Here is a 22,172-nt window from a genome sequence, read left to right on the forward strand (position 1 = left end):
ATTTTCTGTGATTATTTCTTTAAAAAATAGTGAAACTCGAAATGGATCACCCTTTATCTAATTGTGAGATAAGCTCGATATTTTCGGATACATGTGAATTTGTATAAACTTAAAGTTTTTAAAGCAAACTGTCTCATAAAGTGTGCGTCAACAAATACCGCTATTATGAACCCGAATGACGGAATCATAATACGAGTTATACAATTCTGCTGAGAGTTTATCTGAGCGTCAAGTTTCTTAGCGGAGAGAATTTTTACTTAATCTGACAGTCATCTAACAGTATCCAATGAATTTTATCGATAATTTTTTCATATTCAAATTCAGCACGAAGGTTTACATTGCGTTTTAAGCGGCTATAAAATTGTTTCTTAACCAAAGATCATTCAAACACAAAACTGGTGACAGGAATATAGGGCGGCACATGGTTCCTGTTTAATATATAAAAGTTTTGCAGAAGCGAAAATAAAATTTTTCCTCCATAAAAGATTTATCATAAAATCCATTAACTTTTGAAATCAAGCTTTATTACCTTTTGACTGCTAAAATGTCCATAACCTAAACCTTGTATAAAAAATATATACTGGTTTAATTATATTTTAAAATTTACAATTTTCAACAAGAGACCACATTCAAAGCATATATTTACTTAGTCAAAATCGTGTAAATAATCGTTAGATTAGCTTCATGTTAAGTAATTCATTATTTTTCTACTGTACAAATCAGGCTACTAAAGTACATTTTATTAAACATATAACTTTAAATATTACTTCAAGCAGGCAAAGCGAGCTTTGAGAAGCTTTTGATGAGCTGGCAAATATTTGTGCTAAACTCATATATAGTACACATGAGGCTGATGCGACTAACACACTGCGGCATGCAGCACAGAATCCCTAAGTTGACGGCTGATTGCGAAAAATAAACTAAAACAATATTCAAAGGCAACGAAATGCCAACAACTTTGAACAGCATAATATGTGTATATAATATTTATAAAATTGCAACAACATAAGAGAAGGTACACTTTGCACACCAATTTCATTTTGCACCTTTACTCCTCACATGATACTTTGCCTGCATTGAAGATATTACTTTACTGCTGACACGGTCCGGCAACACCACAAACATCTGCCACCCGCAGCCATGGCCGCATCCGCATTTTATATGCAGAAAAGTTTGGCACAACTTTCTAGTTTTCGTACCTCTTTCTCTCTATTTAATATTAGGTGGAGAAAAAAAGGTTTCCAAATTTCTTACGGTGACGCCCCACAACTGCTCGCACTCACACGCTTTCATACCCTTTTCACATGTAACTCTATTCCACGAAGGATTACGGTGTCGCTCTTCTTTGAAACACCTATCCCAACGTAAACCAACTGTGAAAAGATATGCAACGGTTAATACATACATAAGTCTTTAGGCATCTATTTAGTTGCTACGTGTAGCGGCGCACACGAGCATGGTCGGTAGGCATTACGATGATTCCCCCACCTGCTTTGGTCGTTGGTCTACTACTGTTTTATGCTTAAATTCATTGCCTTCGTCCATCATTTTATGCGGATATATTTGCCTTCAGTCTCTATTACGTTTGTGTGTATGTGTGTGAATTCACTAAAACACATACAAACTTTTTTCACCTCCAGTTACATTAATATTTATTGGACCAAGTATCTTTAGCATTTTTATTATGCATGTTTTATATATTTTGCAAGCTTTGTTTTACTCGTTTTTTATTCTTGTTGTTGTGTCCACACATTAGTTTCGATTGGATTATCTTCGAAATTCCTTTAAATACGATTACTTGGGCCACGGAAATCAAATGCTTACATATATATAAAACTATGTGAATTAGATTTTTGCGTATTGACTAAATTATAAATGAAGCACAACTCTATAAAATTTCTAAAATGGCGAATATATCGAAATATTGGAAATTACACATTCAAAACTTAAGGCTGAGTTCAGAGTGCACAGTTGTTAGTCACAAGCGTGATTAAAATCGTATAGCATTTTCGCAAAGGAATTAATTGATCAATTAATCTGAATTTGCTCGATTAAAGCGGCAATTTAGATCGATTCACCATACAAAAGAAAAATCTTATTTTACTACATTAATTTTTACAAACATTACATTACAAATCTAGTTGAAACTGCTTTGCAGTAAATTGGGTTGGGTTTATTTAAAATAGCAATCAGCTGTTGAAACTTAGCAACTTCTTATGAACATATTTAACAACTGATCGTTTATCGAGTAACCGTCTGTGCGAAATGCAAGAACTGGTTTCTCAATTATAATCTTAATTAATAGAATTAATTTGGCTGTGCAAAAAGGCTATTACTTCAATTCAAATTCCATTCATCCAATTCCATTAATTTTATTAAAAACTAAACTCATTTTATTTAAAAAGTTATCCTAAAGTCCTACCTAAAAACACGCAATCCATTTAAGATAATTATGACCTTTTCTTAATAGAAACTTCAGTAGAATTTTAATTGTTGTTCACATGTCAAAAACGAAACATTTTTTCAAATTATCCCATATATTAAGCATTATCGATACGCTATTTCCCTGTTCATTATCTTCGAGCGTTGTTTTTTTCTCAAAAATGAACTTGAAATAGCCAAAATACTGTTAACCAGTTAAATTAGACCGAATGTAGTGTATGAAAACTCAAACAAAGCTTTCTTAAGTGTAAACAAGTTAGTTATACAGATATTAGATAGGTTTTACTATTTTGAATGCCCCAAATTACAAATTAATATCAAAATTATTTATTATACAAAAATATAAATCTTAAAATAACCGACGAATTTTTATTTTTATAAATTTTTCAAAATAAAAAAATAATTGTATATACTTTTCAGTCAGTCAATTTCAACCTCTGTTACACTTCTTCTTCTTCTTGACGGGCGTAGACACCGCTTACGTGGTTATAGCCGAGTCCAAAACGCATCACGTATCCTTCCTTCTGGCAGTTTGGCGCCAATTGGTTATACCAAGCGAAGCCAGGTCCCTCTCCACCTGGTCTTTCCATCGGAGTGGAGGTCTCCCTCTTCCTCGGCTACCACCAGCGGGTACTGCATCGAATACTTTCAGAGCTGGAGCACTTTCATCCATTCGAACAACAGGACCTAGCCAGCGTAGCCGCTGTCTTTTTATTCGCTGGACTATGTCTATGTCGTCGAATAACACATACAGCTCATCGTTCCATCGTCTCGGTATTCGCCGTTGCCAATGTCCTGAAGACCATAAATCTTCCGCAAAACCTTTTTCTCGAAAACTCCTAGTGCCGTCTCATCGGATGTTGACATCGTCCACGCTTCTGCACCGTAAAGTAGGACGGGAGTGATGAGAGACTTGTAGAGTTTGGTTTTTGTTCGTCGAGAGAGGACTTTACTTTTCAATTGCCTACTTAATCCATAGTAGCACCTGTTGGCAAGAGTGATTCTGCGTTGGATTTCCAGGCTGAAATTGTTATTGCTGTTAATGCTGGTTCCCAGGTAGACGAAATTATCTACACTTACCCTTATCTACACTCCGTTACACTGAGCTAGTCGAAAAACTACTACGTTTGGAGGTAAAGTTCGAACGATTAGTCTGCCTTGGCATCGGCATCGGCCAGTATCGGCCAAAACATTAAGCTTCGTGATCGGTAATGTTTGGCAGATTCTTAACAGACTCCTTACACTGCTTTCGCATATCACTTACATAAATGAATGTTTTGATTCATTTATGACTGAAGTCTAGTAGAAAGAAATCCATTATTTTTGCTTTAGATTTAAGGTATTAAAACGTTTCTCTTGAGCGAATTTACTACAGTAACTTGGTACCAGGCCCGAGCTCAAAGCGGTTGCAAAAACCAGAACAAGTTTTTATCCAGTCATTATCGGCAAAATCAATCCTAGGTTGGTCACCATTTACCCCGCATCACCACCAATTTCATCAAGAGTAACCATCCGATTCTGAAATTCTGAAATTTTCTGTATCGATTTTACAAGGTTTGGCAGATTATAATTAAAGCCATGACGTCAACTCTTCATCAAAAATGTGTATCGCATTTATACAACGCGAAATACTGATTACTAAAGCCAACTAACAGTAAAATTCTGATTTTCTTTTTACTATACCTATTCTTTTCGAATATTTGCCACACAACTCCTCTTTCTCCTTAAAGGAAAAAGGAAAGTACAGCTTTACCAGTTTTCCGAAGAATTGGGACTACCTCCCTCTAGTGTACGACCGCCGCAATTCACAATTTTGTTATCAGACATATTTGCCTTGAAATTTAGACTACGCTTCGCCGCCTAATCTACTAGTACCATTGCAATGGGAACAATGGAAAATCAATCGTTAGCACTTTTAATCAAAAAAAAAATATATATATATGAAATAAACAAGTAAGGAAAGGCTAAGTTCGAGTGCAACCGAACATTTTATACCCTCGCAATTTATTTAGAGATTTACCTATATTTTCGGTGAAAAATTACCCTTAGGCACAGAGTTCTTCATGTTTGATATCAGGGGCCTTGAAAAGTCATGGTTCGATTTTGACAATTTTTCCACAAGTGATGTCACAGCTCAAATACAGTATTTGTGTAAAGTTTTATTTCGCTATCTTTATCGGTTCCTTATGTATACATTATAAAATGAACAAATCAGATGGAATTCAAAACTAAGCTGTATGGGAAGTAGACGTAGTTGTGAACCGATTTCGCCCATATTCCACCAGTGTCATCAGGGTGTCAAGAAAATATTATATACCGAATTTCATTGAAATCTGTCGAGTAGTTCTTGAGATATGGTTTTTCACCCATAAGTGGGCGATGCCACGCCCATTTTCCATTTTGTGAAAAAATCTCATTGCAGCTTCCTTCTGCTTAGTGAGTTAACGCACTTTTAGTCATTTTCAACCTAACCTTTGTATGGGAGGTGGGCGTGGTTATTATCCGATTTCTTTCATTTTTGGACTGTATAAGAAAACGGCTAAAAGAAACGACTGCAGAAAATTTGGTTTATATAGCTTTATTGGTTTGCAAGATATATACAAAAACCTATTTGGGGGCGGGGTCACGCCCACTTTTCCAAAAAAAATTACATTTAAATGTCCCCCTATCTAATGCGATCCTATATTCCAAATTTTATTTTCATAGCCATTTTGTGGGCGTGCCAGTGGTCCGATTCCGCCCATCTTCGAACTTAACCTTCTTATGGTGCCAAGGAACACGTGTTCCAAGTTTCATTAAGATATCTCAATTATTACTCAAGTTACAGCTTGCACGGACGGACAGACGGACGGGCGGACAGACAGACATCCGGATTTGAACTTTGCTCGTCACCCTGATCACTTTGGTATATATAACCCTATATCTAACTCGTTTAGTTTTAGGACTTAGAAACAACCGTTATGTGGACAAAACTATAATACTATTAGCAACTTTTGTTGCGAGAGTATAAAAAGTATATAAAACAAATCTATTTAAAAATATAACAGTTCTGGTGCCCAAAATTGCAGAAGTGTAGTGAAGAAACAGCTTAAGAGTTTTTTAAGCTATACTATGGGGTTCTATATAGATATGGAAACACTTAACGCTCAAGAGTTAGGAATTCGTTCGATTCGTTCGATTTGTAATATTTAATTTTATCGAAAACTTGAAAAGGTATTTGAAAGAAATTATTTAAAAACAAAAAACACTGGAAAGATGTTCCACATCTCAAGGGTAAAGTCTATTGTAAGTTTTTTGTTTGCAACGGACAAGGGGTAATTCGTTTCATTGAACCGACAAACGCCGGCCGCTCTGTTTTGAGTATTTTATAAAGGATATTTTTGTTGCTTGCTCAATTAAAGAACGCCAGACAGTGCACCGCAGTCTACAATGGAAACAACAACAAAAAATCACAGCGAACGTAAATAAATAATTCGGCAGTTTATTTGAGCATCCACCCATTTACCAAAGCAATTGACGCTCGGTTTGGTTATTACCCGCACAATTGATATTTAACAGTAGGAACCCCTGCGAAGAGGGGAGACAGCGAGTGCGCGAGGAGTACGTCAACAGTCCCAACGGGTTGTATACCCTAAGTGGCTTGTTGCTGTTGCTTGTGTGAGGTTGCGCCAGCCAGCTATTGATGAAACCATGGCAATCGACAATTCGATGACTGCCGAATGAATGGGCCGTTCGTGGCCAATGCAGTCGTATTGTTGTTGTTATTGTTGCTGTTTTCGTTGTTATTGTTATTGATGCTTTTGCGGATTTTTGCACGTGCAACGTGGCCATCAACACCGCCAACAAAAAATAAGAGCGTCGCGTCGTACCAACATAACCGCATCGCTGCCTCCGTCCTCCCACTCCACCGCCGTCGTCGTCTTTACAATTCCTGCTTTTGCCACCTTTCCGCCGCCGCAACCGCAAATGCCACATTGGCAATTTGCACTTGTGTTCAACATGAAAATAATGAAAAACAATTCGTGCATGCAGTGTGGCGACTAGTCAACGAATGTACAACTTCGCAGAGCGCTAGGTGCCAGCCTGCTGCCGAGGTGTCGAGGTAGCGCGGTGTCGAGGGTCAGCTGTCTGTAACAGGCGCCCATAACGAGCAGCCAACAACTGCAGCAGGTTGCATTTCCGCTTCGCATGTAGCGAAAAAAAACTACCAACCAACAAAATAAAAACAAAACAAACAACAAGAGAAAAGTGGAAAAACAGTAAACACAGCGGCTCGCGCGGCAAACGCCACCTGACAGGACAGCAGAAAGCTACAGCGCCGTAGTTGGTAGGTGGACAACTTTATGGCCGGTGCAAATTGTTTGCCTGCGGGTCCCGACCGAACTCTGGCAGACGCGCGAATGCAGCGACACACAGACAAACAAGCGGACAGGTAGACAAATGCGCAGACGGGATGATGGCTAGCATGAGTGCGCTTGTGTGTGTGCGTGTGAGTTTGGTATGTGCATGCAACTGCTTTGCATTGCGTGCGAATCGGGTCAATGCAACGTGGCACTGAGTCCATGCATCATGTCGGAGTGGCAGCCAAACACCTCAATGGTGGTGGCTGGGTTCAACAAAAAAAGTCGCTGCATACAAAGCAAGATGCTTGGAGATGAACATGCGAACAAAGAAGGATGTGCAAGTCAGTTACTCAGTCAGTCGGTCGTTTGCTTTGGTTAGTTCGTTGGCTGAAAGTCAATGACTGAGGTGCCTTTGTGATGTTTCGGACGCGTTTTGTTGTTGATGTTTTTTGATTTTTAAACCAGCGTTCAAATTGATTTAAGGCAAAATTTTCATGGAATTTAATTATTTTTCTTAACTACTGTGTTGTCTCTTTCGAAATACTAATAGAACATTATAGAACCTAAGATCATAACCATAAGTAGTAAAAATTTTAAGATTTTCACCTGACCTAACCTCAAATTACTTTAGGTTAGGAAATTTAAAATCTGTTTTCCAAGTATCAATAACAAATATTTCAGCTCGAGAGTTATACTAGAGTTATCACTTAACTCTTTTTTGGGCCATACTACGTCATCAGAGGAAGCATCGGACGTATTATTTATATTAAAGAATTTGCAAAGAATATCTTTAAGTCAGCAAACAAAAGAGAAATTCTCTCTCTTTTGACTTCACTCCACGGTTGGGGAGCAGTTTATTGTTGGGAACTTCTGATCACCCCATCTTCAGGCTTCCGAACTATTCATCTTCAAGAGTTCTTCAATGGTGGCTGTCAGAAAGGTTGCAGCGGACTTATTTCTGCGAAGAGCAGCATCCTTTAGAGATTTGACGACGACGATCGTAGCCTTCAGCTGACTGTGCGCTCGAGACTCGCGAAGGAATGTCCTCAATATCAATTGCATCGAATCCCTTCCTTGCTAGGTTAATGAGCTTGCTATCCTTTTGTAATTTCCTTCGAAAAGGATGGATCACAGTTGAACTGAGGAAGCGCTGGACAGTCACTAGTTCAGTCGCCAGATCCTTCTGGCTCAACGTCAATCGCAAGAAGTCTAGGGAACTCTACGCCGTCAGTAAGGCCAATCTTTCTCTAGTCATAGGGTTTCACGCGGTCAAACTAAAAATTTTATCGGACGCTAGCTACAGAAGCTGCTTTGAGGAAGATGAGGTAGAATATCCCGCCTTTCTTGAATTTCAATTTTTTGTGCATTCTCGCGAATTAGTGGATAGGTATAGAAATAAATAACCTCTACAAATTTGTGGTAGGTTCTAGACGGTTTGTCGATTCTTTTATTTAAGTGAGGGAATAAATTCTTTGCATCATAAAGGACTGTGATAAATGGTCTAAGTGTGTATCCTCCGGTGGAGAACACACATTGAACCTAACTTAACCTAATCTGATTTCACTCCTCGGCTGCTTCAGCATTCTAATGATCTATCAACTGTACGCCAATTAGATCGCACCATCTGAGAGGGACTACCGCAGACATCTATATTTGTTTTATTAGTGTAGTTATGTTTAGGAGTCTAATAGAATTATCTGTTGGTGACTCAATTAATTCCTAATGTTTTGGAATTAAAAGGAGAACGGTGGTCCCTGGTCAAGCACACATGGCAGTATTTCAAGGACAGGCTTCTTACATTTGAAAGACAATAGAAGGACGCTCGCTCAAAGGAGAAAGATATAACTTAGGCCAAATATTCGAAAAGGGTCTATTGTTCATATTTGAAGACTGGAAGCAAACGTAAACATCTGTCAAATGAAGTATTAGTTTAGTTCGACTACGACGAATCCTAAGGGGAAATATAAAAAATCTAATCAACATTAAGCAGTGAAGTTGACGGACGAGTTGGCCGGCTCTGATGCGCCTTAAGCTGAATAAGATCATTTAGATCTATCAATAATTGTTTGAGGACGTTAAAGGTACTCCTCAGCAATTGGAATACCACCAATATTATCATCTCTGTACACTTACAACTGAGTTCTCGTCTTCAAAAACTTGGTACCGTGTAGTTCACAGAAAGTAAGGTATGCGCGGAGGCGCCAGAGGCTGCTTCCTCATCGTCTCTCGGTAAAACTACTAAATAGTCTGACAAGTTCTTATCGTTTTCCTGAGAGGGATCCACTTCAACTCAATCCATATGTTTAGTAATGGGAGCCTCAAGACACGTTAACACATTTAAATCGAAAAATTCGCCGTTTAATAAAATCTTTTTTTTTTTTTTTTTTGAAGACTAAGATTATAAGAGAAAATTCTCAACGGAATCGTTAAGCATAAGAAAACATCTTCAGCTTATAACTTGATGCATAGATACTATTAGCAAATACTAAACTCTTCAATAAATAATTTTTTCGCATTCAAGTCTTCTATCTAATGTATCCTTACACATATAGAAATGCACGACAGAACCGAAAGAATGAAGCATGTAAAAGTGATGAAAAACTTGTTTAGCATCTTTCGCAGGCGACATAATTATCGCCAAGAAAATTATTTCCTACAACACATGATGCGCTCTTACAGACACCCAACACAGTGCAGGAAACCAACAAATCGGTTCACAAGAGCAATATTTCAAAAAAAAAAAAGCAGAGTGTGAAAATAACTTGACTGACTTGTTTACATGCACTTTTGCACTGATTCTTAAGAATGTGTTTATTTGCGTTCGTACTTTTTTCCTGCTGCTCTCTTTTTTCGGGGGGAAAATGAACTCTTACGCAATTGCACAGACAGTGCAATGGCAACGAGTCCTTTAAGGAAGTCGCCATAGCAAAATACAAAGAGTATGGAATTTAAACCTTGAAAGTGTGAATCAGCAACAGCGAAGCAGCAAACGTACAAAAAGAAGCTTAAAGTGGAAGAAGGAATTAGAAAGCAAATGGAAAGATGGTCAGCTTAGACGCTGAAATTGCAAGAAATTGTAGAGATGACAGAGGGGAGACTATAAGTTTATAAAGCAAACATGAACAGGCAGACAAACAAGTGAAGATTTCGTAAAAAAACAAGAAACTAACAACCGGCCAAATGAACACGCAGACGCTGATGGCGGAACAGCCTAATGCAAGGCAATCACAGGCAGCCGAGTGGGGAAACGCGGCTGCATACGAAATAACTGTGTAATAGCACAGCGTCGCGTTTGTTGGCCGTTAGATGGGTGATTAGAGAACAAGCCTATGAACTGCCGGCTATAGACGGACAAAATGTGAAACAACAACAAAAAAACAAGAAACAAACAAACTAGCAGACAGTCAGACTTGCAAAAGTAAACGCTCGCCAACGCCTCCGGTGCTAGGCTACACGCAAGAAGCAGCAGCAACGACAAAGCAAACAACAATAGTGGCGCTAAAGGAAGTCAACGCAAACACATACAAACCCACACACACATTCAATTATGCATGCCTAGTGCAAAGCAAATGTAATGCAATTCGCATGCGTTCACATTTATCATACGCCCTGGTGTACCTACTCCAAGTAGGTTTATCATACGCCCGGGTGTCTTCTTCTTCTGAGTACACACACACATACTAATACAAATGCAGACAGATGTTGGCGCATGCATTACGAAGGCGTCGACCCAGCAGCATTTGTTACAGCTGTTGTTGTTGTTTGTTAGCTGCCTGCTCGGCTTGTTTGCCTTACATGCGAGTTTTTTTTCGTTTCTTTTTTGTTTTTGCTTTGACGCTTTGACTATTTGTGCAACAGCAAGACGATTGCATTAAAAAGCGTGCAGCATGTTACAACTTGCGTTGACTTGGCCTCCGACATGGGTCGCTGCTGCTGCTGCTGAACTGTCTTTTTTCTATTTTTTTGCTTTTTCTTTTGCCTCTGCTGCTGCCGCGCCATCTGTCAACACACGACATGTCGGCAGCAGGGCAACGCATGTTGCCAACATTAAAATGCACTCACTCAGTCGCATTCGCAATGCATTTGGTGAGCGTTTGCAGACAAGTGCGGCGTAAACTGCACAGTTACGTGTCGGGCGCCGGCGTCAGCTTTACAAATACACCATTGTCAGTTATTATTAAAAAACGCACACACACACTCAAATAGCAAAAAAAAAATGAAAAAAGAGATGGTGTTGGCGCACAGGATTTCATTCGAAAGTGTTGTTTGCAAACGGATTTGCAACAAGATGTTTTACTTGCAACATGACGCATTCGCACTGTCCATCCGTCCACACAACACTTTTACAAACAGTAGCAGTTACATTTTGACTGTGTGAATTGTTAACATTTGACTGAGTGTTGGCAATTTTAATGGACGGCTGCTAATACTCACAAATGCGACATTTCAATATTTGCAAAGTTCTCAGCGCACTAAAATAGCTTTCTTTCACTCATATAACTTTTCAGCTACTTAAGGATATATTGGCGAATTTCTTTTTTGATAAATACTCCATCAATAGCTTGCTTTTATGGATACACTAAGGTCATAAGTTGGACAAAATCTTAAAATATTTTTGTCATTATGGCCAATGGCCGTGAGTAATAGCTTATTCTATTTTTACCCAATGACGTCATACTCTTTCAAAGCCTTGAAGGATAATATCAGTGAGAAGAACCTTGATTTTTATTTTATGGCATTTCATCCGAAATCAGTTCTAGTAACTGATATTCTGAATGTCTAAAGTTTGAAGTTTCTTGGGATTAGCAGAGTAGGTAGTTTACCTAAGGTTCATATCATTATGGCATACACATATGTAAATAAATCATTATAATTGAATGAAAAAAAAATTCATCAAGCAACGTGGCTGTCCCCTGATCGAAACACGCGCAATCAAATCGATCACGTTGTGATAGACGGAAGACATGTCTCCAGTGTTTTAGACGTGCGTACGCTCCGAGGACCAAACATTGACTCGGACCATTATCTAGTAGCAGCAAAGATACGCACTCGCCTCTGTGCAGCAAAGAACGCCCGTCAACAAACACAAGGAAGGTTCGACGTCGAAAAGCTGCAATCACAACCGACAGCCGAACGATTTTCTACTCGACTTGCACTCCTGCTCTCTGAGAGCACTCATCAGCATCTCGATATAAGGGAGCTGTGGAACGGCATCTCAAACTCATTGCATACCGCTGCAGCCGAAACAATTGGTCTCCGGTAACGCCAAAAAACCAGTTGGTACGATGAGAATTGTCGTTCCGCAGTGGAGAGAAAACAGACTGCCTACCTCGCAACGTTGCGATCGACCACAACACGTTCGGGGTGGGATAGATATCGAGAACTGAAGAGGGAGGCGAGACGCATTTGCAGACGTAAAAAGAAAGAGGCCGAAATGCGTGAGTATGAAAAGCTTGAAAAGCTGGCCGACATGGGTAATGCTCGAAAATTTTATGAAAAGATGAGGCGATTAACAGAAGGTTTCAAGACCGGAGCATTATCATGTAGGGACCGAGAAGGTAATCTGGTAACGGATGTCCAGAGCACACTGGGATTATGGAGGGAACACTTCTCCGACCTGCTCAATGGCAGTGAAAGTACAACACCAGGAGATGGCGAACCCGATTCCCCAATCGATGACGATGGAATAGATGTTCCATTACCCGACCATGAAGAAATTCGAATAGCAATTACCCGCTTGAAGAACAACAAAGCGGCGGGGGCCGATGGATTACCGGCCGAGCTATTCAAATACGGCGGCGAAGAACTGATAAGGTGCATGCATCAGCTTCTTTGTAGAATATGGTCGGAAGAAAGCATGCCTGACGATTGGAATCTTAGTGTGCTCTGCCCAATCCATAAGAAGGGAGACCCCACAATCTGCGCCAACTACCGTGGTATAAGTCTCCTCAATATCGCATATAAGGTTTTGTCGAGCGTATTGTGTGAAAGACTAAAGCCCACCGTCAACGAACTGATTGGACCTTATCAGTGTGGCTTTAGGCCTGGAAAATCTACAATGGACCAGATATTCACCATGCGCCAAATCTTGGAAAAGACCCGAGAGAGAAGAATCGATACCCACCATCTTTTTATCGATTTTAAAGCTGCCTTCGATAGCACGAAAAGGAGCTGCCTTTATGCCGCGATGTCTGAATTTGGTATCCCTGCAAAACTAATACGGCTATGTAAGCTGACGTTGAGCAACACCAAAAGCTCCGTCAGGATCGGGAAGGACCTCTCCGAGCCGTTCGATACCAAACGAGGCTTCAGACAGGGTGACTCACTATCGTGCGACTTCTTCAATCTATTGCTGGAAAAAATAATACGAGCTGCAGAACTAAATAGAGAGGGTACAATCTTCTACAAGAGTGTACAGCTCCTGGCGTATGCCGATGATATTGATATCATCGGAAGCAACAACCGCGCCGTTTGTTCTGCGTTTTCCAGACTAGATAAAGAAGCGAAGCGTATGGGTCTGGTGGTGAATGAGGACAAGACGAAATATCTCCTGTCATCAAACAAACAGTCAGCGCACTCGCGTCTTGGCTCCCACGTCACTGTTGACAGTCATAACTTTGAAGTTGTAGATAATTTCGTTTATCTGGGAACCAGCATTAACAACACCAACAATGTCAGCCTTGAAATCCAACGCAGAATCACTCTTGCCAACAGATGGATTTATACGACGACATTGACATAGTTCAGCGAATAAAAAGACAGCGGCTACGCTGGCTAGGTCATGTTGTACGGATGGAAGAAAACACTCCAGCTCTGAAAGTATTTGATGCAGTACCCGCTGGAGGAAGCCGCGGAAGAGGACGACCTCCACTCCGGTGGAAAGACCAAGTGCAAAGTGACCTGGCTTCACTTGGTGTTTCCAGTTGGCGCCAAAAAGCAAAAAGGAGGAATGAGTGGCGCGCTCTGGTGGATTCGGCTATAATCGCTTAAAGCGGTTCCTGCGCCAAATATATATATATATATATATATATATATATATATATATATATATAATTGAATGATACACCATAATCAACCGAATGTTGCCGCTTCATTGGAGTCTACGCAATCGCAACGGATCTGTCCGAACAAGAAAATCATATATTGTAATACAAAAATTATAAATACTTAGTTGCAGAAACACTACCACTTTGCGTTAATATAAAGGTCCCTTTAATGAGGAATCAATTTAAATTAGGGGTATTCAGATCAACTCTGTTAATTAGTTAGTCGTCATTAGATAGTTTTTTACGTATATTTTTGGTTTTTGTAAAATTAACAAAGTATCGTTTAACCGAGTAACGAAGTACCAGTCTGACAAACTTGATAACTTTCGTTACTTTATCTAAAAAATGCATTACATTTTCATAGTTAAATTAACAGGTTCGGTCTGAATAGCACTATTGTTAAATGAAATAAATATCAATCAAAATAGACCTCTTCTTTGTCAGTAACGTTTTTTCCATCGATCTTTTCTAGAGGTTTGCGAAAAAGTCGCCGGAATCTATTCCAAACCAAATTTATAAAATATTTAGGATATTTGCTGTTATGCGGCATCACTTTAATGAAAAAACTTTTTGTTATTATTCAGTAATGCTTAAAAAGTTGATGAAAGTTATTCCAAACGCATTCCTAAATCTTGGCTACATCACCTTGTTTGTGTGCATTGTTGCGTTTTTCCACGATTTAGATTCGATTCCTCCACTCAAAAGACTATCGGTTGTATCATATTGTTGGAGCTCTGTTTTATTCATAACCACATATTGAATAAATTGCTATTGAAAATATCCTGGCAGTGCTCAGAATCATCAATTCGTTATTGATTTTTTGTTGATAATATGACTCCAATCTCATCAAATAGTTTTCAAATGAACGAACCAAAAATAAAACAAATTACTTTCAGTTTATGGAAAATTATAAAAAGTCTAGCATTTTTAGCAGCCAAATTAATTGATCAATTAAAATTTTTATTAAGAACCCGTTTTTGCCTTTTATCCTGCCGGCTACTCGATAACCGATCAGCTGTTATACATTTTTGTTTTTGCTTTTCATAAAAAGTTGGTAAGTTTCATCAGCTGATTTATATTTTTAGCAGCGACATCTACCGTAGCTTTTTTTATAAAAAAATTCCGCCAATCGCAGACAAAGAACGTATATCGTACGTCTTTATCGTAGAATTTCATTTGATTTGTCGCTTAAAATTCAATTTAAAAAAAATTTAGATTTTATTTTGTATGGTAAATCGATCTTAATAAGCGTTTTAATCGAGCAGACGCCGGTTAATTGACCAATTAGCTCCTGTCTAAAAACGTTATTATTCTTCTCTTCTTCTGAGGGTTGAAAATCTTTCAAAATATTAAATTTCAGAGAAGCACTCTTTTCGATTAGACTAGTTTGAATGCCTGTTCAAAGCGGAAAAGCAGAAAATTGCAGCATAATGAACTCAAATGGTTTGACTCTTAAGTCTCACTAACCGTAGAATGCGGAAAAGTGGGAGGATCTCATATGGTCCTGGCGAAGCTCCTCAGTAATAACCATTTAAGCAGCCACAAGAACACTCTGGTCGAGGTAATTCGTAATGAAAGAATATGAAAAGAAAATTTGATCTAAAGTCATTCATAGTTCGGGCATTAATAGTTATTTAAAGTAACTACCTAAAGGACCACCATCACTCAGTTTTAAGTAGTTTATGATATGCATCATCGTATTATCCGCTGAAGAAAATGTTCTAAGCAGAAATGTCAAAATAAGTAATGCATGAACTTACTTACTGTAATAAAAATGTTGTTGAAACTCCTTAGCCATATATTTTCGTACTCTAACTAAAGAAAGAGATTTCCTTGCTTAGTTTAAGACACTGGTTTATCATATATCCTCAACTTGTATAAACAAGTCAAGTTCTGCATATCATTCCAATAACTACATGTCACCTAAAGTGGTGTTATTGAACTTCCAAAATAAAAACAACTCAAAAGTCAAGTACATGGGACATAACATTTGTCGCGTTGCAGCTTGCCGGTCAAGATGCAAATTCCATGTTGCAAATTTGTCTATGTAACGCCTAGACAGTGAAAAGTTTCTGCAATATATTGCCAAATAATTGTATGTGTTTGCATGCTCATATGCAATCGACAAGTGTTCGCTGCATCAGGTTGAGTGTTGATTGTCCAAGCACTACGCTTGGAACGATTTGAGGTTAGGTTTTTAGGGAAGATGGGCATTTGGGTTTATTTAATATAATAACTATAATATTTTATAAGAAGCATTATATCTTAGAAGTATCTTCAGAATTATGTTCTAAACCTGACGTTCTCTACAACATTTATATATCGTATTTGAGGTTAGGCTGATAAATTCGTATGATTTTCAAATATTTTTTATCAAAATTTGATTTTAAAGAAAGCTCTCTTCGAGATCTTCAAACTTTTCAATATAATGCTTCTAATAAGATTTGTTTTTTGGTTCAAAAGAAGTCTCAGTCTTGCCGAGTTTTTTTGAGGTCTGAGGACCGCAAAAAAATTTGATCCAGTACTGGAGAGTGCAGTGAATGTGGAAGAATCCGATTTATAAAATTTAATAGTTCTCAGAACCCAACACCCGAATTTAACACATTACTAACAATTTAATTGTTCTCATTTTTCTTCCAGCGCATTATGGATTCCGCTGAGCAGGCCGCTCTCTCCGAGTTAGAATCACAGAACTCTCATAGTACTTCCGCGACGATAAACAATCAACACTACGATGCGCGTCGCATCAACGAATACAATTCGGATGGTAAATTGGCGGATGGCGCACGACATATGGATATACGTTTTATGCGTCGTTTCGAGCGTTTACCCGTCAATCTCAGTCTCAGCTCGATACTAGTGCCAAATGCAGTCTCACTCGATGAACCCGATGTAAAGTCTGCACTACAGTGGAGCGCACACCTCGATCCACTCTTTCAAAACAATCTCGAACGTGATCCTGCACTCTCGTGGCAGTATTTCGGCTCGTCAACAGGTTTCTTACGTCGTTTCCCCGGCACTGCTTGGCCACCTGAGGGTTCGAAAGGCAGCAAACAAATACACGACTTCCGCGCGCAGAATTGGTTCGTGCAAGCCGCTTCGTCACCGAAGGATATTGTAAGTTTGTTTGTTTGATTGAAATTCTCGCTTTAACTGATCTTCTTTCTACTCTACCCCAGATGATCTTATTGGATTCTTCGTCGAGCATGTCGGACAAATCTTTTGAACTTGCCATGGCTACGGCTTTTAATATATTGGATACGCTAGGCGAGAACGATTTCGTGAACTTGATTACTTTTGCCGAAGATGTCAAAACGCCGGTTCCCTGCTTTAAAGACCGCATGGTGCGCGCCACACCAGACAATATACAGGAGATCAAATCCGCTGTAAAAGCGATTAAGTTGGAAAATACCGCCAATTTTACAGCTGGTCTGGAGTATGCTTTCAGCTTGTTGCACAAGGTAAGTTAGTCTTCGATAAAACTTTTTCATCATCTTAATATCGTTACCTCAAATTTTAGTACAACCAATCCGGCGAGGGCAGTCAATGTAATCAAGCCATTATGCTCATCACGGAGAGCACTTCTGAGACGCATAGCGACATAATCAAACAATACAATTGGCCACACATGCCCGTGCGAATTTTCACCTATCTAATCGGTTCCGATTCGAGTAGTCGCAGCAATCTGCATGAAATGGCCTGCTCTAATAAAGGTTTCTTTGTACAAATCAACGACATGGATGATGCACGTAAGAAGGTTATCGACTATGCTCTGGTTATGGCACGTCCCATGATTATGTATCAGGCCGATCATCCAGTACACTGGAGTCCAGTTTTTGTGGCCGGCAAGACGGGTGGCTTGGCACGCGATTCTGACTACCAGCGCAGGCTGGTGACGACAGTTTCAACTCCGGTCTTCGATAGACGAAACCATTCGGTGCGTGTGGCAAATTTACTCGGTGTTGTTGGCACCGATGTGCCCATCGAGGAGATACGTAAGATGATACCGCAACATAAACTGGGACCGAATGGATATTCGTTTATCGTTGATAATAATGGACGTGTACTGTATCATCCAGATTTGCGTCCATTGAGTGATGGTAATCAATATATTGATCAGTTGCGGCCGCGGTACACGTCGGTCGACATAACGGAGTTGGAACTGCCGGAAACCGAAGTGGGCAACGAGCATGAAATCGTCGAAATGAATAAGAATCTCTTGTATGATGTGAGTACAGATATTACTAAGTGTTTGAAAATCTTTATAATTGTTTATATACCGTTATTTCAACAGATGCGCAACGATATGCTCATGCCCAAGGAGGGTGAAACCGAATTTACGGTATTCAATCACTTTGACGAAATGAAACGAGTAACGGCGCGTACACAAAGGTAGGTTTTAACAATTAAAATAGTTTCTGGATTAAGTAAGTGTTAACTCAATTATATACCCATACATTCTAGGTATTTTTATGGACCTATTGAAGATACGCCCTTTACCCTAGCTGTTGTACTCCCTGAAAAATATGGCAGCCATGAATTAGTCTCCCAGCAGGAAATAAGGCACTCGCGCAGAAATGGTAAGACTCTATTTCAACTTAACCTAACATTTTTACTCAAACTCTTTTTCTTACCTTACAGTGACTGAGTTCTTCAAGGGAGATAATTGGCGCGTACATCCCGACTGGGTGTATTGTGAGTACAATAGCGTTAGCGATTTAGAGAAAGAGCGTGAAAGCTCTGGCGAATATCTCTCAGCCTCACGTGAACAAGAATTAAGCTTCGGCTCACCAGAAGAGCAGGTCTTACATTTCTTGGGACGTGCAGGTCGGCCAGGCTGGAAGTGGATGTCGGTAAGCAAATTAGAAACAAAAATTGGAATAATAATTTTAATTTTAAAATATTTCGTCTTTCAATATTCGAAAATAAGTTTTCACTAACTCCATTTTATTTCTCACAGGTGCGCCCAAAACCACCGCAACCACACCATGCCATGCATGGCGTGACACCTGTCGGCCATTTTGCTCAGCATCTAAATAACGTGCAAGGTTCTCGCAAAGCCGAACCCTACTATTGCGATCGAACCTTGGTACAGAGTTTAGTGCGTGATGCTATGGTGACAGATGGTCTCGATCGAAATTCAACTGCAACGTCCAATGGAAAGGAGGATAAACAGTATGTGTCCGACAGCACATGCTTCAGAAGAAAGCATGCAATGTTTTTTTTTCATTTTACAGTTTTTGTTTACATTCTTCCAGTTGATTTGACTCTGCACACTGAGAATACGAGCTACAAATTCGGAATACAATTCCAAATCAATACAATCTTTAGATTTATCTAGTTAATGCAATTAAAAATCCCAAAACCTGGGGGTTAATTGTGAGGGGCTATCAGTGTCCTAGGATACTAATATTTTTAGCATTTAGAATGAAAAATCATAGTATACTAGATTTTTTATACTCTCGCAACAAAGTTGCTACGAGAGTATTATAGTTTTGTCCACATAGCGGTTAGTTGTAAGTCCTACAACTAAACGAGTTAGATATAGGGTTATATATATCAAAATAATCAGGGTGACGAGAAAAGTTCAAATCCGGATGTCTGTCTGTCCGTCCGTCTGTCCGTCTGTCCGTCTGTCCGTCCGTCCGTGCAAGCTGTAACTTGAGTAAAAATTGAGATATCTTGATGAAACTTGGAAGACGTATTTCTTGGTACCATAAGAAGGTTAAGTTCGAAAATGGGCGTAATCGGACCACTGCCACGCCCACAAAATGGCGAAAACCGAAAATACATAAAGTGCCATAACTAAGCCATAAATAAAGCTATGGAAATAAAATTTGGTATGACGGATCGCAATATGAAGGGGCATATGTGGATGTAATTTTTTTGCGGAAGTGGGCGTGGCCCCGTCCTCTACTAAGTTTTTTGCACATATCTCGCAAACTACTAAAGCTATATCAAGGAAACTTTCTGGAGTCATTTTTTTTAGGTACAACCTTATACAGTCCAAAAATGGAGAAAATCGGATTATAACCACGCCTACCTCCCATATAAAGGTTATGTTGAAAACTACTAAAAGTGGGTTAACTCAGTAACGAAAAACGCCAGAAACACTAACAGCCCCATTCTAAAAATCGCCGAAATTGGACCATAGGTTTTCAAGGCCCCATATATCGAACATGAGGACCTCAGTGCTTCTAACCTAATATTAGGGTTTCCAACTTTACAGTATATATGACGAATATGTGCGTCAAATTGTGTATTATATAATATAAATAAAGATAAATAAATAAATTGCGTGAGTATAAAATGTTCGGTTACACCCGAACTTAGCCCTTCCTTACTTGTTCAATTACAATTTCGAGATCCGGCAACTTATTTGCGAATACTTTACTCTTCTACCACTGCGATATAAAGGGTGATCCACAGAAAATTCAAATATAATGGGGAATGTTTATTATCATTCGAAAGAACATTCTTAGCATTTATTTTTTAAAGATTATCTCTTTCAACTGTTGGGCGCGGCTACGTCTCAGATAGTCCATCCGTTGAGTCCAATATTCGATGACTCTCAGGAGCATTTCGAATGTTGAATGACACCCGTGATGTTTTGCAGATATTCCCACGGGGTGTTATCACTCGATCTTGGTGACCAGAACTATCTGCTCACCGAGGTGTTCTCTCAATAAATCCATTGATTGATGCGATGAGTGGGAAGTAGGGCCGTCTTGTTGAATTCAAATGTCGCCGGAAACGGATCTCATTGCTGATCAGAATTTGGCTGGAAAACGTCGGATATATTTGGAACTTTTCAAGAGCCTATAGAGCGAAGCGATGTCGCTTGGAGAGGTCAAACGGCTTCAGTTTTTGCACAAGCTCTATTTGGTGGTTTCAATTTAAAATCTCGACGTAAAATGCGAACAATATATGTACGTAAGCCCGAGTTTCTGCGAACGACGTCCAATCGAATCTCCACGGTCTTCATGTACACTCTCAGCTACGGCTGCTATATTTTCTTCACTGCGTTCTGGACGTGGTCTATTCGGTCGAATATTATCCAATAATGAGTGCAGGGTCGAGATAGATGATGTTTCAAATAGTACTCTCAATAGACCGATTATGTTGACCATAAGTTGAGCGGATCGCGCGAAACACATTCTTTACTGAACGTCTTTCCATGATTAAGTTGCCTTTAAGCAAAAGTTAAGAATTTATTTCTGCCCAGCGGTCATTTTAGCCTATATAATAAAAGCTCTGTAATAACACCTATGATCTATTTTACCTAAAAGCAGAAAGTTATTTCCCCTGTATTTTCTAAGACCAAAGTGATTTTTTGGCATCCATTGCTTCGAACAACGACTTAAACAGATTAAAATGGCATCATCCAAGGTATCGCTTGAGCCTTCGATACCCATATAACCACGTACTGTACTATAAATGTCGCTTACCTATGCTCTAGAAAGCTATTGTGCTGAGTAGGTCCTCTTAGCATCTTAGCGACCGATACCAATGTCTGAAGTAATGATTTTTAATAATTAAGTTCGAAGCTACTTTCTATATAGGAATTGTCAGAGGAAAAATATAATTCATGAGATGTATCGACATTTCTATCAATGTCCTTTGGCAGGAAAATTTTCATTATAAAATTTCATTACAGAATTTATGGGTGGAATGGCAAGATTGATTTCCACCATGCGGACTGCGGGTGTATAATTTTCACTCGTATAAATAATAAGATCAAAATTGGATAAAAAACTCGAGTTTTTCATCTGTGCAGAGTATTTATAAAGTTTTCTAGTGAATTTTTTCGTTCAAATTTATTTGAAGCACCATATACGGCACAACTCTTTATTTTAATATTATTTTTTTTTTTTAATTATAATTTCACAACTGTATACATTCAAAGTTTTCTTCGAAATTTCATATGATTAATTTGAAAACAAAAACTTCATGCACTAAAGCACAAATTTCTTTTACTTTTGTATTTCTACTCTTTCTTACTTACTGGCAAATTTATTTTTGGTTACTTACTATCTTAATGGTCTATATATTTCTCATAAAAATAATCACTTTATGGATATTTATGTGTGTTGTAATGGAAATAATGTTACACGCAAATGAATTTCTACTTATATATGCAATTCCTACTTATTTATAAAAAAAAAAACAAAAACTTTAAAAACCAATCTATAGTCCAATAGCCACATTAATGGCAATTTTAAAGAGGTAAATTGAACAAAATTTCACAAAACGCATAAATTCTATTGCTACGCTGCTTTTGAAATCTACGTAAATGTAATGCTAATGCTGCCTAGAGACTCGTTGGAGATTGTAAGCTAAA

At 38.8% G+C, this 22,172-nt stretch overlaps 1 protein-coding gene across 3 annotated transcripts in view; it reads left to right on the forward strand.

Annotated features, from left to right (window-relative positions):
* The window catches only part of LOC105216530 (voltage-dependent calcium channel subunit alpha-2/delta-3), a 106,829-nt gene that overhangs the window by 68,378 nt on the left and 16,279 nt on the right, over positions 1-22,172 (forward strand). For all 3 annotated transcript variants that reach the window (XM_054226840.1, XM_054226839.1, XM_054226841.1), the window contains exons 5-11: positions 16,472-16,948; positions 17,011-17,292; positions 17,352-18,059; positions 18,126-18,223; positions 18,296-18,411; positions 18,473-18,684; positions 18,792-19,006. In XM_054226840.1, coding sequence (XP_054082815.1) covers positions 16,472-16,948; positions 17,011-17,292; positions 17,352-18,059; positions 18,126-18,223; positions 18,296-18,411; positions 18,473-18,684; positions 18,792-19,006 — 2,108 coding nt within the window. The remainder of the gene's footprint in view (positions 1-16,471; positions 16,949-17,010; positions 17,293-17,351; positions 18,060-18,125; positions 18,224-18,295; positions 18,412-18,472; positions 18,685-18,791; positions 19,007-22,172) is intronic.

Source organism: Zeugodacus cucurbitae, chromosome 3, assembly GCF_028554725.1.
Source record: "Zeugodacus cucurbitae isolate PBARC_wt_2022May chromosome 3, idZeuCucr1.2, whole genome shotgun sequence".
NCBI classification, from domain to species: Eukaryota; Metazoa; Arthropoda; class Insecta; order Diptera; family Tephritidae; genus Zeugodacus; species Zeugodacus cucurbitae.